The sequence below is a fragment of the Neofelis nebulosa genome, chromosome 5, assembly GCF_028018385.1.
Source record: "Neofelis nebulosa isolate mNeoNeb1 chromosome 5, mNeoNeb1.pri, whole genome shotgun sequence".
NCBI classification, from domain to species: domain Eukaryota; kingdom Metazoa; phylum Chordata; class Mammalia; order Carnivora; family Felidae; genus Neofelis; species Neofelis nebulosa.
In genome coordinates, this window is record NC_080786.1 from 12187160 (window position 1) to 12206034 (window position 18875).

At 39.9% G+C, this 18875-nt stretch overlaps 1 protein-coding gene and 1 non-coding gene across 2 annotated transcripts in view; both read left to right on the forward strand.

Moving 5' to 3' along the window:
• Positions 1–18875, forward strand: part of GADL1 (glutamate decarboxylase like 1) — a 170211-nt gene that overhangs the window by 98472 nt on the left and 52864 nt on the right. Inside the window, exons 13-14 of the mRNA XM_058729645.1 lie at positions 6055–6106; positions 15445–15534. Coding sequence (XP_058585628.1) covers positions 6055–6106; positions 15445–15534 — 142 coding nt within the window. The remainder of the gene's footprint in view (positions 1–6054; positions 6107–15444; positions 15535–18875) is intronic.
• On the forward strand, positions 12985–13091 carry LOC131513256 (U6 spliceosomal RNA). Its single transcript, XR_009262487.1, has one exon. It is a non-coding gene; the product is annotated as a U6 spliceosomal RNA (small nuclear RNA).

The window sequence follows — 18875 nt, forward strand, 5'->3', positions numbered from 1 at the left end:
CCACATTCTTCATAAATCCAACCCTCTGTTCCCGGGGTGGGCAAAAGTCATCCTGTTCTACCCCCAATGCCGAGCAAACACTGAGTCCTTCTATTTTTATTTAATTTTTCACTGAGTTCTTTTAGACGTGTCACTTGTAGTGAATAGGAAATTATGGAGAGTTTCTTTAGGATGAAGAATTATATGAAGTTGGCAATGTAAGTCTTTATTTCTATGATTTTATTTGTTTTCAGATTGGCTAATTGGTTTGTGGTTCTGCTCTTGAGGAAAGAAGGAACTTTATCTCCGTTCTGGGGTCCGTTCTGGGGTCCGTTCTGTTTGGGCCCACATTCAGTGGTATATGGGTAACCTGGCTCTCAGCAGGAGCAAACAAAAGCCCAAGTCTAAAACGTTGGCAGTTCCCATGGTGTAAATATTCCCATGGTGTCAAATTGCGAGCTGTCAACAATTCGTGAATATTTAACAATTGGCTCTTAACAGCCAGTCCATCCTAGCCCTACAACACCATCGATTAAGTAAGCCAGTATAATCAGTTCAAAGCACCGACCCTTGAGAGTTAAAACATCATTTATGGTCAAGCTCACTGACCCTAGGCCACTTGCTTTAGAGTTTACCTAATAAAAACCATTCTTACCCGTGTCCAGAAGGCCATAGCCTGGCATAATTTCTATAATTTCAGAACAACATTGTTTTGTTTCCAAGAAGTACAATTTCCTTCAGCAGATAAGAATTAGCAAAGTAAAGGGGCGCCTGGGGTGGCTCAGTCGGTTAAGCGTCCGACTTCGGCTCAGGTCATGATCTCGCGGTGGTCTGTGAGTTCGAGCTCTGCGTCGGGCTCTGTGCTGACAGCTCAGAGCCTGGAGCCTGTTTCGCATTCTGTGTCCCCCTCTCTCTGACCCTCCCCTGTTCATGCTCTGTCTCTCTCTGTCTCAAAAATAAATAAACGTTAAAAAAAAAATTAAAAAAAAAAAGAATTAGCAAAGTAAAGCTGCAGATGAGGATTGTGTTACTATTTGGTGTGCATACCTATTATCAATAGCCCGTTGTAGCCAAGATACCTATTTCCCTAGATCCTTGGTCAGGTCTCTCACATACTGGCAAGGCTAGGCAACTCTTTCCCCCTGACATGTTGCAGGAAGGGCTACTTCAACTCCATAGAAGCAATATTTCCACGTTCCAGAATCTAAATGGAGCTTAGTTTTGAAATGTGTATATTGACCTCAAGATTTAAGGACCGGAGTTTGATGGAACAATGGATGGCCATTACCCTGATGGGATAGCTTGCTTTCGCTTCCCTTGGGAAAGCAAGAGCAAACATTTTCCAGAGGACGATGATTCTTATTTAATGAGTTGTCAGAATGTGGGAAAAAGGGAAAAATTAGCGCCTGGAAGATTTCTAAGGCCTTTCCTAATTTCCACGTGACCCTTGTCATTCCAGTAGACAAGAGAACTCTTATCTCAAGAAATAGTAATGACTAAAAACCTGTTTTCTCCTTGGATTGTTTGAAAAGCAGTGACATTGGGAACCTACAGTAATGTGTGATTATTAGGCCTCACTGCGACCCAGAGGACTGAGGTTTAAAATCACCACCTCAGGCACAAGGCAGGTGACTGTGCATCCCTGATATTTGCCTAGAAGAGCTGAAAATGTTTCACAATACCCAGGGCTACCCGTTGCGGAGGGCACCTTCCAGGCCTTTGTTAAGGCCCTCAGTTTAAATGGATATTCAGTAAGAGGTAATTTTTAAAGCGAGTCTGGAAAAGTCATGTGTGTAAATCTTTTCAACAACAACAAACAGCCAAGAATTCCCATTCGGCTCCTTTGTTAGATCTCCAGTGTATCATTTATCTATTCCCTTGACACACAATCTCTGTAATCTCTCAGATGGCATTCATTTCACTGACTTGCATGAATACTGAGGGATTTATTGTTTTCAGTATGGAAAAGGTGAGCAGTTACACAATGGCACCTCTGTGCTGGTATATTTCTCTAGGTGATGAGAGGGTGACAGTCTACAAGGCTATAGAAGGGCCAGTGTTTTCATCTTTTTCTTTATATTGGTAATTTTTTTAAAAATCACAATTGCAGTAGAACGTAGCATGTATGTAGGTGTCTGTGATGAATCACACAAGCCATGCAATATGTTCTAATATATGCAGAGCATATAGAGAGCAGATGGGGAACCTCTCGGGAGTTCTGGGAGACTCGGTGCATCGGAAAAAAAAATTTCAAATGAGGAGGTGAGACTGGGAGAGAAAGTTGGTCCAGAGTGTTCCAGGGAGACTGAGTAGCTGAGAAAGAGACTGGAAAGGCTGTTTCTGGAAAGAATGTCCTGCGAAAGGACAAGTTCAATGCAAAAATATCAGACAGACTTATTGAACAAATCAGAGAATTGAGGGCCTTCAAATGTCGGAAGCATGTTTGTAAGCATATTTGTAAGGGAAGTGTTTGGGAACAAGAACATCATTAATGGTTGCTTCAAAATCAAGCCAGAATATTAATACAATGAGGTTTTCTTTACCCAGTAGGATTGGTGAAAATTCTTACTGGTGTGTGTGTGTGTGTGTTTTTCCCCTCCCTTCTCTCTTTTTTTTTTTTTTTTTTGTTAAGATTAGTGGGAAGCACAGTGATGAGTTTTTATAAGCTATTGTTGTTTTTTGAATCCATTTACCCGGATTCCTTTTGGAAGGGGTTTATGGTTCCTGCATTATGTCCCCAAACTCAATGTACAGCTTTTTTCTGGTTTGCATCAGATAAGACTAGGTTGTTTTTTTTTTTTTTTTTGAAATGTATTTTATCTTTAGTCTGTTTCCATGTATTGAAAAGAGAAATTGTGAGGAACAAATCATCCCTATGAATGTAGGCAGAAGTGACTCAAACCTTATTTGGATTCCCTCCCCAAAACCCATTTAATTTAAGTATTTATTTAAGAAGAGGATAGAGTACCCTATAGATGAGGCACTTCTAAACTAGCATTTCTGAAACTGTACTCGGTGGAATAATAGACTTCCAGAAGATTTTAATAAATGTTCTTCCAAAAAACGCTTTCATGGTCAAATATGTTTGGGAAATGCTAACTCCTCTCTTGGAGATTCAGTGTTCATTAGCGCATTAAAGACTCTGAGGGGGCCTGTAATATAGAAACATTTTTTAGCTTGACTTTTAACATTTTTAATATGCAAACACTGTTCATTGTTCACCCAACAGCCAGTCTCCCTTTTTCTTTCTTGCTAACAGAATCTTGATTTTATTTAGGTAGCAATAGTCTTGCTGGGAACATCGGTCTAACCCAATCTCCACTTCCTGTAGTTAGTTTCGGGGTAAATATAGGACTCTGCCTCAGTCAAGAAGATATAGAAAGAATTCTTTGAAGGCTTCTGGGGGAAATAGTGTTAGCTAAATAGAGACAAATGAAGAGAAAATGCTTTTGCTCCAGCCCCCTCTCTTCCCTCTTGGACACCGTTGTACAAGGATGTGACGTGTGGAGTGTGGCACACATCTTGTGGACACGAGACAATCAGCACTCTGAGCGTGGCGGGCTGAAATGATAGAAACGATAGAAAATGCCTGGTTTTTGATGCCAGTATTGAACCATCCAACCAGCCGATAAATGTCTTTATGAATTAAGCCAAGTCCCTTTCTAATTGTAGATAAAAGTAATCTAACTGGCATGCCCAGCATTGCTCACGTTTATTTGGCGATCGAACTCTTTTATGTGGGAGACATATTTACACGGTTTGGCATGGAGCATAGTTGGGGGACTCCAGCGTAAGCCTTTGTTGATGTTTATAATAGCAACTCTTCACCCGAATCACCTGCACTCTCAACTCAGAGTGTTACCCTGGGCTTTCCGGGCTCTGAGAGCAGCTGCAGTGGGGACGCTAACCCTGACACAAAGTCTGGGTCCCCGTGGTTAGCAAAAAGCAGAGTTGTAACTGAAATGATCCCGGTCTGTTTTAGGATGCCTTTCTCTTGAGAGCAGCTGTAGCCTGTTTGACAGACATAGCTTAAATGGAGACTTTTGTGTAAGTTTCTTATAGTCATCATGTGTTAGGGAAGGATTTTGTCCCCCTAGTTCCACACCTCCAGTATATACAGGAGGACACTGAGGCAGGCTTGGGGAGGCTAAGGGATTTGCCAAAAGTCACAAAATTGATGGTCTGCACAACTAGAATCTTGTAGAGTCTGTCCCGGGATTTCTAGAGATGCAAAGTTTTTCCCTAGCTTTGAGGTGTCCAGAATTAGTGTGGGCTTCCTCAGGGTGAAGTGTGGCATTGCTTCAGAGTTCACATATTGCCTATAAACATTTGTCTGAGGAGCTGCGGAAAGTATGGTTCAGAAGCTTTCCTTATGTAGATAGAGATTGCATGTGTCTGTCTATACGTTTTGTACTTTACATTTTTGTTTATTAAGTTCCCTTTTAAGAATTTTACAAGTAACCACATCCAAGAAACTTTGCAAAGAAATATAAAAAGAGAGCTACTAATCTCTCTCTTCCCCATTGCGTCCTGTTTGTTCCTTCCTCGGGTAAATACTAACGATATATGGTGTACCCTTTCTTTCTTTACTCTGTTAAAAACGTGTGTGTGTGTGTGTGTGTGTGTGTGTGTGTGTGTGTGTGCGCGCGCGCGCGTGCGCATGCATGCATGCATGTGGATAGGAATTACTTTTGCGTTCTTTTTACAATTTCTTAAAAAGCAAAATTGTGTTATCCGTATTTCTCAGTACCTTACTTTTATCTCTTGCTAATACATCATAAACATCCTTGTGGTTTAATTAAAGTAGATATAATCTATTCTTTTTAATGTCTGCATCATGTTCTATTGTATTGCTAGAATACATTTTATTTGACCATTTCCCAATTTCTGGATATTACTCTTGTTTCTGGTTATTTTGTATTAAATACACACACACACGTACATGTAGATTTAGACAAAATTAACGTGTATGATTTTAACTTTTTTACAACAGCCTTTGAGATTCGAAAAGTAAATTGTGTTATTTCAGGTTTTTTTGAGATTTAGGCCCAAGAAAAACATTTTTGTTGTCCTCAAGTATTAGTTGAATATGTGTAGTTTAGTTTAGCGACATGCTCATATTCCATACAATTGTACCGTATAATTCCCTATGATGCGTGGACCGTAAGTTTCAAAGCCAGTCCTCATTGCTGGGTGTCGTGTTCTTGTTTGTTTGTTTGCTTCTTTCTTTCCTCCTTTCTTTCGCTATTACATATAAAATCACAATAAATATTCTGGCAAGTACATTTTTGTCATTCCTTACACGTTACCCCCAAATTTGAAATACTGGGACAAGGGTTATAAACTTTTCCAGACTTATAATCAAATCACTCATACTTAAGGCCAATTATTTCAAAATGTTCCCCTTTTTATTGACAGTAGCCAAGCCCAGGGGGAGAGGTGTCTGTGTGGATTTACTCAAAGTCGTTTTTGTCTTTTCTCGGTCATACTCCATATCTCATGTATCTGTGCCCTTTGCTTATGGTCTGATAGTTCTCTTTTCCCTAACATTTGAGATGACTTCACAGACATTCTATCAGTGGCTGCAGCCCACTTACTTTTAACATGATACTAATGATCACTTCTCCTTTCCTCGGTTCTGGCCTGGGAAAAGGTAATGTTGAGCTTCCTTAATTTTAAATGAGCTTATAGGTGGGATTACGCACCAAAAGCCAGCTGGGTAATTTAAGTACCTATACTAAATCCCCATCTAGAATATAAATGTGTAACTCACGTGGTCAGAGATGTCTCTCCGATATACTGTAGGTGGTCTTCATAGTGGGGTAGAAGTCTGATGCTGACATGTGAGATAGACATCACCTTATTAAAAAGATGTACTTTTTTGCTCGGGCCCCAGAGGCCTGCAGTAGGTTCAGGAATATGTGTTTAAATCCGTGTGTATTCCTATCCCTATGCCTTTCCTTATTTCTAAGCCTTGTCTCTGCATCAGAAATACAGTTTGTGTGTGTGTGTCAGTTGTGTTCATGGAGTTTTTAGATTCCAAATTATAAATATTATTGTGACTTTCATTTTTAGATACCTTGTAGAAGAAATCAAGAAAAGAGAAGGATTCAAGCTACTGCTGGAAGTAAGTGATTACGGAATTGTGCTCGTGATTTTGTCAGTCAACAGTGATGAAGGTGGTAATTTTCTAATCTGTTATATTTCACTGGTTTTTGTGTTGCAGACTTAGAAACAAGTCATTAGCTTAATTCATGGAGTCCATTATGTTAATTTACTCTATTAGTGAGTATTTTTCCTTTGTTAGATTCACAAAGAGCACACTTGCCTTTAAGTATTGAAAATTAAAGTGCTCAATACTAATTACCAAGGATAATACTGAATAAATATATAAATTGCATGATGATTGTACTGTGAATATTCAACTGTGCTATAGTGGTGCCTGCATGTGAAAAATCAATTAAGTGAATGTACGATAATGCATTTAGTTTTGTCTTTTTATAAAATAAGGAAAGCATATTAGCTTTGGAGCAATGGGAAAATAAGTCATTTTGTGTTGGACTGCTTGCTATATATAAGAAATAAAGTGGTTGCAAAAGTAGAGAATATTGTTTTTTTCCTAAAACATATGGTTAGAAAATATGAAGAGTGTTATTTAATTCTGATTTTTAAGAAATATGAAGTATAAAGTTCTCTCAGATCTTCTAATAGCACGTATTACATAGCAATTTTAACCTAATGTAAAAATCCCCTAGAGATTACAGCCTAGGAACCTGTAGTATATGTAAGCAATCTGGCTGCCATTGGCATTCATTTATTCAGCAAGATTTCTTGAGCAATTACTATGTGCTAGGCATAGTTCTAGGCATGGGAGGATAAAACAGGGAAATCCCTCTCTCTGGGAGTATTTATACTCAAAATGGTAAATGACAGGCAATAAACAAGCAAATTAATACCTAACAAGCATCAGGTAGTGAGACCTCTTAAGAAAACAATAAGGCAGGTTCATGAAAGATAATCCAGTATACAAATAAATAGTTACAGATGTAGCAAGTTCTGTAATAGAAACAGATGTTGGTGAGGATTCCTGAGAAAGGGAAACCCTTTTACACTGTTGGTGGGAATGCAAACTGGTTCAGCCACTCTGAAAAACAGTATGGAGGTTCCTCAAAACATTAAAAATAGAACTATCTATGACCCAGCAATTGCACTACTAGGAATTTATCCAAAGGATACAAAAATACTGATTCAAAGGGGCACATGCTCCCCAGTGTTTATAGCAGTGTTACCAGCAATAGCCAAATTATGGAAGAAGCCCAAGTGTTCATTGACTGATGAATGGATAAAGAAGATTTGGTATATATGTATACACACACACACACACACACACACACATATGCGTGTGTATGTGTTTGTATAATGGAATACTACCCAGTAGTGAAAAAGAATGAAATCTTGCCATTTGCAACAATGTACAGAGGGTATTATGTTAAGGAAAATAAGTCGAAGAAAGATAGATATCGTATGATTTCACTCATGCGTGGAATTTGAGAAACTCAACAGATGAACACAGGGGAAGGGAAGGAAAAAAAAGAGAAAAACAGAGAGGGAGGCAAAACATTAGAGACTCCTAACTACAGAGAACAAACTGAGGGCTGCTGGAGGGGAGGTGGGTGGAAGGATGGGTTAAGTGGATGATGGGCATTAAGGAGGGCACTTGTTGGGATGAGCACTGGGTGTCATATGTAAGAGATGAATCACTGGGTTCTACTCCTGAAACCGAGACTATGCTGTATGTTAAGTAACTTGTTTTTTTTTTTTAAAGGAGGGTGGAATGCTGGAATGAGGATGTCGGTGGGGGGTGGCTTATTTGGTTTTGGTCATGCAGGTAGGGCCCTCTGAGGTCATCTTCTACCTGAGACCTGATTGATGGTAAACAGCATGCCATGCAGCTAGCTGTCTGAGCGAAAGGCATTCTAGGTAGAATCCATAAACAACTACAAAGGCTTAATGCTACAAGGAGTTCGAAGTGTTTAAGGAACCAGAAGAAGGCACATTAAGAAAGGGGGGTGTAGGAGGTGATACAGTTGGAGAGGTGGGCAGAGACCAGATCAGGTAGAGTCAGGTAGGGCCTGGTAAGACCTTTGGCTTTTATTACAAGTGTAATCATCAGAGAAGTTTTAAGCAGACAGGAGTCGGAATTCCATTTTAAAAGATGGTCCTGGATGTCTTGGGAAGAGAGGAATGGGGTGGGAGGGGGTGAAGGAAAGCCAAGGAAAGGATGAACGAGACAAGTTGGGACGCTATTGCAGTAGCAGAGGTGAGGTATGATGATGGCCCTCCCAAAAAGCTGCAGAAACACTGCTCCAGCGACTCCTGACTGTGGCTTCTGCCACTATCCACAAGAGTTCAAAGTTCCTGAAAAATGGGGATATGAAAGAACTTGCAAAGACAGCAAGAGAATCCATATTTAAATGGCTTTCTGGGAATACTTGAAAGAAGCAAAAAGGCAAATTTGGAATGTGGGATATTCTACAGGGCAGCTGTCCTGGTTTCCTCAGCAGGTTAGTGGGGTGAAGGAAAATAAAGGAGAAGGTAGTGATGATCACCTCAGGTTCAAAGAGACAGAAGAGGCCTGATAACCACACGCAGCAGAGGGAGCTGTTGCCTAGTTTGAACACTTGTAAAAAGTAAAGTTTCAAACAGTTGGGAAGCTTCTAATGTGAACTGGCTATTGGATAATACCAAAGAATTATCAATAATTTTGCTAGGTGTGATAATGGCATGATTACATGAGAAAACATCTATATTTTTAAGAGATGCATATATAAGCACATAGGCGCAAAACAATAGCTGTAGGATTGGTTGGGGGTTGAGTCTGAGTCACTTTTTAAAAAAAAAATATTCTTGAGTTTAACTTGCCTTCTTTACTTCCTTGAGGTTGAGTTTTACTCTTTATTTTTACAATTTTGAACTGCCTTCTCTATTTCTATGGTTGTGGGAGCTCTGGTGCTTATGGAAAGTCCTGTGCACCTTGGAACTGAAGTCTTTTGATAGAGCTAAAAGAAAAAGTGAAAAAAAGGCGGATTGTCTTAAACGTTATGTATATATTCCTCCTAAAGGCTTAAAAGTTAAGGGAGGAAACTCTCACCATCATTTTAGGGAATTGCAAACATTCAACTTGTAATGCAAGTGAAGGTGGGTTTTAATCATTAGGCAGCCTTCTGTCCTGAATGTCTTAGCTATGGGAACCAGATGGCCCCAGAGCAGTGAAGGTGGCTTTCTAAAAGCACTCCAGCCTTCCCACTTACAAGGGGTTTTGTATGTGATACGCATTTGCCTCTTTTCTCTGTGTTCCATTTGGAGAAATAATGTAAAATTAGACCTTGAATCTCATATATATAAGTGTCAAGGTAGTTATCCTTTTTGTTAACAAATGCTTAGTTTGGATTGATTAGATATAACCCTACCATAGACTTAAGAGAGGTGTGATTGGAGTATAGTCTGTGAAACTGAAAGTCTATCACTTTAGGAAAAATGCAAGTCTATATATATATAGATTATATATATATATTATCTATATATATATAATTTTACTTACACACATATATGTTCACTTTTTAGCAGATAGCAGTGAGAATGTTAAGTGGAATATTGAAAACAGTAAATGAACACAACAAAACAGAATATCCAGTATTTGAATACCTTTTCCTGAAAAGAACAAAAATAATGCATATCTTCTTGAAGATGATTTAAAGTTATCATTTCAAATGAATTCTGCATTATTCATAGGCCCCTGAAAATAATCTTTCTGTTTTTCTGTGTTGGATCTAAGATCTAATAAATGTTTTCCTAGAGGTATAGTCATTCATATACTATCATTCACATATTTTATTTTGATCTCTTGGGAGAGTCCTAATTATTCAACTTTTTGTTTTTCTCTTCCTGAGTTCTACATTAGGAAGAGTTAGTTTGGCTCCATAGACTTTCCAGGGTGTAAAGGATCTTCAAGGACATCCAGTCAACTTCCTGCTGGAGGCAGGACACCTCTCTTGATGGTAACCAGTAACCGTAACAGGATGTCAACCTCTTCCTGAACACTTCCTGTGTCAGATAATTCACAGCTCAGTTCTCTTCCCCAGAGCTCTAATTATTCATATTCTATTATTTATTGACCCCTGCTATTAATATGTATCAAGTACATGCAATTTATAGTTATCTTCTTATATATTTTATTTAGATGACAGCACCCTTCTAATCGCAAAAATCTGATGCACATTGTTTAGTCTTCATCTCCTTGGACTTAAGTAGCGTTTGACACCATTATCTACTCCCTCTCTCTTGAAATTCTCTTCCTTCTTGGTTTCTTTGAATTTCTCTCCCAGTTTTTCCTCCATTACCTGTAACTTTTTCTTCTCAGTCTCTATGTGGCAAAGGTCTCTTCATCTGGGTACCCCGTGAAATATTCTTTTCTGTTCTTCCATCTTAAGTTCTTCATGGTGTCCACTTACTCTCCCTGAAATGTTTAATCCATTTCTAGAACTTTGTTGTCAACAGCTTCAATAATGTATCCATCCTTGACTTGCCTCCTAAACTCTAGTCATTGGTACATTAGGTATGTTGTGAAATTTTCAGTTAGACTCCCACAGGCACCTCAAATCCAACATTTCTAAACCTGTAGTGTAGCCATTTTCTTTACCAAAATACTACATTCTTCTTTCAGTCATTAGAACTATGATCAGTCCATCTCTACATGGGAGCCACACTGTGGTCTTTCTAAAATGAAATCTGCTCCTGAAATCAAAAGTCTCCCATGATTCCACATCTCTTCTAGAATCAAGCCAAAGCCCTCCAACATGGCAGATGAGGAAGCCCTTCATGAAATGACTCTCATTTCCATGCCCATTTTCACCTCTCTTCAGTACACCCTGTCCTCTGTTCATTCCAAGTTCTTGCCATCCCCCTGAATACACGGGCTTCTACATGTGCACTATTCCTGTTGCCAGAAATGTTTCTTGTATTACGAGAAATTTCGTCTTTTGTAATGCTCATTCCATTGCAGTTTAATTGCGTGTATGTAGCTCCATTACTCGTCACTGAGTTCCTAGAGATAAGCATATAGCGTAGTCATTTTTCTCATCTTAATGTCTGGTTCAGTATCTAGAACATAGAAAATTCTGTTAATTGAATTAGACATTTCAGTTACCCTTCTTGGGGCAGGCTATAATTCTTTAACATTCCCCTTCAAATATTGTATGCAAAAATAGTGATGTGTCCCACCTAGTACAGATTTTAATGTGGCTACTCATCCACTTGATGAGGACATCTTGTTCTACCTATATAGCCCCAGATAATAGCCACTATTCTAATAGAGTGCCTGGTGTATGGCCATATATAGTAGTAAATGTTGGAAATAATCTCTGTGCTGTCTAACCAATTCTGTGAAGCAGACCATATGATCTCCATTTCATAGATGAGGAAGCTGAGATTAGAGTTCAACCCCTGTCCAAACAAAGACCTGGTGAAGCTGAGATCCAAACCATATCCTTGTGACTCTAAAACCAAGGCTGTTTGTGCTACTCAGTGCTGCCTTTGAAATTTTTCAGTAGTCTAATCAGATATTTAAAATAAAAAAGCTTGAAGTCACTTGAAATCCGCCATGGCCCCTTTCTCCATTCTATACTTGCACGATTATTTCATTCTATCTGCCAGAGTCTGCATTTCTACTTATTAAAATGCCTAGTGCTAGCTTTGCTTTTTATTATTATTATTGTGATCTAATGACACTGTAAGCAAAGGAGATGAATTTCGTTTGACACGACTCAGTTTTAGAGGATGCAAGCTACTACATCTTGGTGACCCTCGACTTATTTCCCCAAGGGGTCTCATGTCATTTGCTCAATAATAAAGTGCCTGCTTCATTTCTTAGAATATATCTATTTTTTTTCTCTTTGAAAATCAGGGTAGGATGTATCCATCTTTCCTTTAGTGACATTTCTGTACTTCTCCATGAATTTTTAAAGGTTGTGACAATGTTTTTCACTGCTACATGTGTTTTTGTACCCTTCGCTCTCATTTGTCTGGTCTAGACACTTGGATTCCCTTTTTATGTCTTCTCAATTTTATGGTGTTAGAGTACATAGACTAAAGTGTTCCTAAGACACTCGAGAGGTCAGGCTTTCCTATATATAGGCAACGAAGTGCCATGTGAATGGTTCTACTCTGAAAATACTCATTACTGCTTTGCAGCCTCTTGAAGAAAGTCACTATATCAAATACAAGCTAGAAAGGCAAAGAGACAGGAAAAACTCAAATGTGTGCCTCGTGAATATTCAAAAGGATATTTTTTCCAAATCTTAATAGTTTTGGAAATGGTGACAGTAAAGGTATTCCACCAAATGGAGATCAAATATCTTCCAATCAAATGAACTGTCAAAAAGGCTTCACAAGTTTTCCAATGTCACAGCACTAAACCACACCATTATAAAAGAGACTGGGCAAAAATCACAGGTATGTCACTTCTAAAATATTTAAACAGAGGGGTGCCTGGGTAGTTCAGTTGGTTAAGTGTCCGACTCTTGATTTCAGCTCGGGTCACGATCTCATCGTTAATGAGTTTGAGCCCCGTACCTCATCAGGCTCTGCGCTGACAATGCAGAGCCTGCTTGGGATTTTCCCTCTCTTTCTGTCCCTCCCCTGCTTGCTCGCTCTCTCTCTCTCTCTCTCTCTCTCAAAATAAATACATAAATTTTAAAAATATTAAAAATACATTGAAACAGAAACTTACTAAAGGAAGCAAATTTAAAAGGTGATTTAGAAGGTCTAAGTCCTAATGTATACAACATAGAGCAGATACGGAAGCAAGTAGAAACTACCACAAAATGATTTATAATGTCTCCGTGCAAATGAAAAGCAATAACTTAATGATGTATTAGTCAGGGTCCAATAAGAAGACAAAAACTGCACAGTAATTTGAAGTGGGAAAGTGCAGTCTAAAGAATTATTGTGCTTGCTTCAGCAGCCCATATACTGAAATGGGGACGAGACAGAGATGATGAGCATGGCCCCTGTGCAAGGATGACACGCGAATTTGTGAGGCATTTCATATCAGAAGGAGAAGGAGAGGGGGAAGAGGAGAATTATTATTATTATTATTATTATTATTATTAACAGGGGATTGCCTCATCAGGGAAAGAGAGAACCCTAAAAAAATAAAGAAATAGCAGAGGTAGAAAACACGCACCACTCTTAGAACCCGGGATACAGCACCCAAGCAAGAGGCCGTCCTCCCCGGGCTGAGATCCAGTGGTAGTTGGAGGAGGCACAGAGGGCTAGAGAAAGCCTCTGAGCAGCACCTTGAAGCTCACTCAGGCTTCACAGGGGTGCCTCGCTGGCAGCACTGCCCTGTGAGACCACCTGAGGGGAGTGTGCCAGAAAAAGCCATTTAGGGCCCCTACCAGTCTGCTGTGAAACCATCTGATGAGGTGGTGCCGGGGGGGAGTTGGCAGGGGGTCCACTTGTGGCTGGACACCAGCGCTGCTCAAAAACCCACACGTCCTGCGGGGGATCCATGAGGTTAGCACACCGGAACCGGAAGAGATACCTCTTCCTTCTCAGCGTCCCTCCAGCACCCTCTGCTGATAAAGTCTCAGATTGGACCAGATGGCAAGGAGAAATATTTATAGAGTCCACTTCCATTGTTATAGGGGGACAGACAAAGTGTGGATTTGAGCTGAGAAGCAGGAAATTATTTCTGGGAAAAAAAATCGTCATTAATGTAAAAGACGTGAATTCCTAGAACCCGATGACAGATGATAACTATATTTTCTTTTACTTTCTGATCAACTATAGTTACTTTATTTGAAAAGATGTATTCACATTCAAGGGAGTAAAGAATTTTGAAGGACATTTCTTTCTTAGAGATACCAAATCAGTTATATCAGAAACCCAAGTATAAACTGTATGGATTTGTAAAGACTGTTGTAATCTCATGATAAATGTTTGCAGAAACTGAGTTGAATTAAATAGTACTCCATTTTGAACTACTCTATATTTTGAAGATTTGTGGCTTTTTTTTTTTTTTTTTTTTTGGTCAAATCCAATAAGCATGTTACAAATTTCAAAGGTGAAAGGGCTTAGCTTGTTGAGCTGGGGATGTTTCTGGGCATTCACTTTTGATTTAAAATCCACTAGAATCCGAACTCTCTTTAACACTGGTCTTGTGATCTTAAGATATAAGATGATAGCTATTCCATCTTTCTGAAATACTTGCAAACTTCATCCTGATACTAGAGTATAACTCTGATGGTTACTGAGAACTGTTACAACATTGGCTATTGCCTACAAACTGTGTTTGTGTGGAAAAATGGAAATCATTTCAAATACTGTCACTGCTAAGAGTCTGCTGGGCAGGTAGTCATGTCTTATAATCTTTCCTGAATATCTAATCTTCCCTGTGTATCTAATTTGTAAACCCCCGACATAACTTCCCACATCACCTGGTCACTGAATACAAGTCTTGTGATTGCCATTGACATGTACTATGTTTTTGTCCTGTGAGGATGAAGTGTGTAATGGAGAAGGTCTCGTCTATGTGACAAGAGCTAGACTAAAGCCTGTTCTGGCAGGTTATCCCATGTTTAACCAAAACCGATTACTGGAGATGATGATTTGGCTCTGGCCTCTCTAGTTCAGAGTTTCTCAAACATATACCATGCGCGACTTACTTCAGAATCACCTGAGATGCTTTGTAAAATACCAATTCTCCAGCCTTTTCTATGCTGGACTAAATCAGACGCTGGGCATTCTGAGCACAGGGACTGAGAATCTCTGTTTTGAAAAAGGCCGACTCCTATCCTTACAGTACTTGGGACTGGCACTGATATTTCAGAGCCACGAGTCAAGATGATGCTCTTTTTCTCAAAGCGGTATAGGCAAGGGTCACAGCCGGGCTGGTTAAGTGAGGTCCAAGTATGCCCTATGTCATCAACTCATGGGTAACTGGGGATTTTGCATCTGTCAGGTTCAGTAGGTAATGGAAGACAGCTTTACCTTAAATAGCTCTACCTTAAATAGAGAAGGAATTATTAGAAGGATATGGTGGTATAAGGAATAAGCTGAGGATCAGAGTTGAAGAGGGAGGGACCAGGGCATCTCTGGGCACATGAGTGTCAGGTGCTAACTGATGATCAGAGCTTGGTTGGAGCAGCTTCAAACTTTATTATGTTTTTTCCCAGTTTTGTGCTCATCCCTTACCTGGAGGAAAGAGCACCCTCTTTTTCTTCTCAGTTGGGTGCACCCAACTGAGAAGAAAATCTCCCAACAGGCTGTTATCAGAAGTGAGGCAGAATGATTTGATATCAACATAATACACACATGACAACTCTTAGAAGAAGTAACTAAGCTTAATTACAGTATAAGATTAATTTTAAGTTAGAATAACTTTCAAATTTTTTAAACCCCCAGCCTGAATATGCCAACATTTGCTTTTGGTACATTCCGCCGAGCCTTCGAGAGATGGAAGAAGGACCTGAGTTCTGGGAAAAACTTAATGTGGTAAGTAATACGTAAAATTGCATTTCTCCTTTTGATGAAATGATTCCATGCCCATTGTCTGTTGATCCTATAAATAATTCTGTGCTTGTAAGACCTCCTGAAGATGTAGAGAAGTAGCTCCTGGTATATTACAAGCTAATGACATACCAAACAGTATAAACGTTGTTTACCCTTAACAAATTAACATACTTGACCTACACACAAACTCAAAATAAAGTGCCGTTTGCAAGATCGTTCTAAGATTTGTGAAAAGTTTTCACTCACAGTGTATTTCTGAAAGTATGATCTGATAACAGAACACAAGGGAAAATCATATGATGAATGGCTTCTTTCCTCCAACTCTGCCAGCACATGTCTGTGTTGGCGTCACCTCTCTTGGAGATAATGTTAAAAGTCTAAATCCGGTACCCTTTGTGAGTGTGAAACCTTCTGTTCTTTCCACCAACAAAAGCATCTTATGCCCAAGGGGCTCGTGTGATAAAAAATGAAGAGATGCCAGCAGTGGGTTTCAACTGATCATAGAACAAAATGTGCTTGAAAGTGTCTCCACACAGTTGGTGAGGGCTGACAGTCCTGAGTGAGAAGAAGCCCCCGTGCTCTAGAGAGAGACTCCTTGTGTCTCACCTGCCCCTCTCCTAGCATGGTCCTGCCAGTTAAATTCCTGCCTCCAAATTAGATTTTGAAGAACAGGCAAGTCCTGAGTCAACACTACATGCTCCCCCTCCCGTGCTGCATAGACATCATGTACAGGGATGTGAACCAATGAGTTGCCCCGAGGCCATGACAGATAGAATAGAGTTCACAACGGGTTGCAACCATCGAAGTTGGGTAATTTGGGTGATGGTCTACCCCTGGGATCTTCTCCCTCAAGCTCAGCTACCACCATGACCCTGGTTAGTAAAACCGCCGACTTGCAAACCCCTCCCTACCTTCAGTGGGAAAATCGGTGTTACTATTAATAGCTTTTATAGGCAATAGCGCTTCTTCTTCCCAGTCAGGCAAGCAACAAACCTTTATGGAGCACTTGCTTTGCCGTGCACTGGAGATACAAATATCAAAAAGACTTGGTTCCTGCCTTTGAGAAGTTTGTAAGTGGGGAGACAAATGAGTAAAGAGATGATCGCAAGGTAACTAGTGAGGACCCGGATGGAGATAAACCCTGTTTGCACTGAGAGCAGAGAGAGAGGATATCTACCTCACTGGGTGACGCTAGAGCTAAGTCTTGAACAATCAGTAGAAGCCAGTTAGGGGATGGTTGTAAAGAAGCAGGCTCCAGGAAGAATCGCAGCATGATGATCCAGAGACTTAAGAAGAAAAGGTGTGATTCAAGGATGACGGAGGTGCAAAGGGGCCGTCTTGGGGTACTTGTCTTTCATGACAAGGAGCTTGGAACTTGTGGCTAATGAAGAAGAAGAGGGAGGGCCATGGCCTTTAAGCCATAACCACAGATAACCTCACCTACAGCATCTCCTCTTAGCTGCAAGTTATTCTCTGGTTTTTTTCATGGCTCATTAAACCTCCTACACTGTAGCATAATATGTACCCAATACATACATATTCTACCCCTTGTCAAACCTGAGATCAGGCAGTAGAGATGGAGAGAGAGGGGTGATGTTCTCTGTGCCTTTGCCTAGAAAAGCCCGCCCTTACCCATTTCAGGCCGTTCACATAGTCCTTGGGCTTTGTCTTGCATTTTTGTCACACAAGGCAAATAGAAGAGTGCTAAAGAATGCATTTCAGATGCTAAGTAACCCATAAAAGGAAAAAAGAACTGGACAATGTGAGAATTTAATAGTGAGGTTTCTAGGGACATTTTCTACTTTGATGGAATACAACTGACACTTTTTGGTGGTGTGGGGGAATAATTGCTCAGGGTTGAGAAAGATGTGGTTACCGTTTTCCTCACTTTTCCATTGTTAAGAAAAGCAGCCAAGGATGTGATATTTGTGTTTTGCTGACTCATTACAGTTCAAGACATGGATCAGGAAAACTAAATAGCCCCATTATACTCGGGGATATTGTTGACTCACTCTTCCTTTATTTAAAGCAACAATCATATTACCTATTCTCAAAAACAGTTGAAATCAAGAATGGATATACATGCTAAAGTCAGATAATCAGCATGTAATATACTTTTAATCTTAACTGGAAATTGAATATTAATTGGGACATTCTTTTCTATACCTAGTATTTTGTAGCGCTGATTCTCTTCTGGTTAATATCTATGATTCTCTATTCCTTCATTTTGCAGTGTTTTTTTTTTTTTTCTATTTAGTACCATGGTTTTCTTGCCCAGTCTAATAGCATACTATTTTAATTGGTAGGGTTGCTTCTGATTAGTAAATGTGACTGGTGCTGACACATAATCATTGGTTCACAGGTTCTTAGTTTCCTTTTATTGTCTCTCTTTGTGTGGGTGTGCATGGATTTGGCAAGGAAGGGACACACACACACACACACACACACACACACACATATATATATATGTATATGCGCACTTGATCTTTGTAGTTTTCTGCTTACTGTAGTATGAGAATGCAAGTATATGATTTATAACCTGGAGTGTACTTGAAGCACACTTAAAATTTATTTGGGGGTTTATCTTGGATGCAGAATCACAAACAAATAAATAAGCCGAATAAGGCTTTGCCCCTCCAGTTCAGGCTATTGTCAGGTTGAGCTGTCAGATCACAGAATCAGTGGTGTGATAAGTCTTTCCTTTGGCAGCAGGAGCGGGAGAGGGGTTACTTGGTGATGAATCGGGAGTTTCGGAGCATGTAAGCGTGTGTCTGTGTGTGTGCTTGCAAATGTGTGTGCATGTGTGTGAGGCTACTTTTGAGGGCTCAGTCACTCTGTAGTCACTCTGACGCCATATTCAATCACTGAGTTCTAGTCATTTCCTTTTTAAGATGTCTTCTGTAAAATGTTCTTCTTTCTGATGCTTGCAGGCATTGTGATATTGTAGGTGTGCATTATTTCCCTGCCCAGATTGCGTTTGCCTCCTTTATGGTCTCTTTGTCTCTTGCCATCTCTTTTCCCCATTTGTTTTCTTGGCTCTCTGCGTATCCATACCTCCAGCTCTGTGTCATCATGTTGCTCTCCTGCCGGAAGCCTCTAATGGCTTCCTGTGCTTTGCAGTAGCAATATTCACCCCTAGAGACCCGATGACCCCTGCTTATAATAAATATTGTCAATGTCCCCTTTGCTCTCCTAAAATGAGACCAATACCTACACCTGACTTGGTAAAAGGTAACACGAGACCTTGCGTGTAACATGAAAGAGAGCTAATCTTCATAATACAGATACATATTTCACCACAACATGCGTGGGCGTGACTGCAC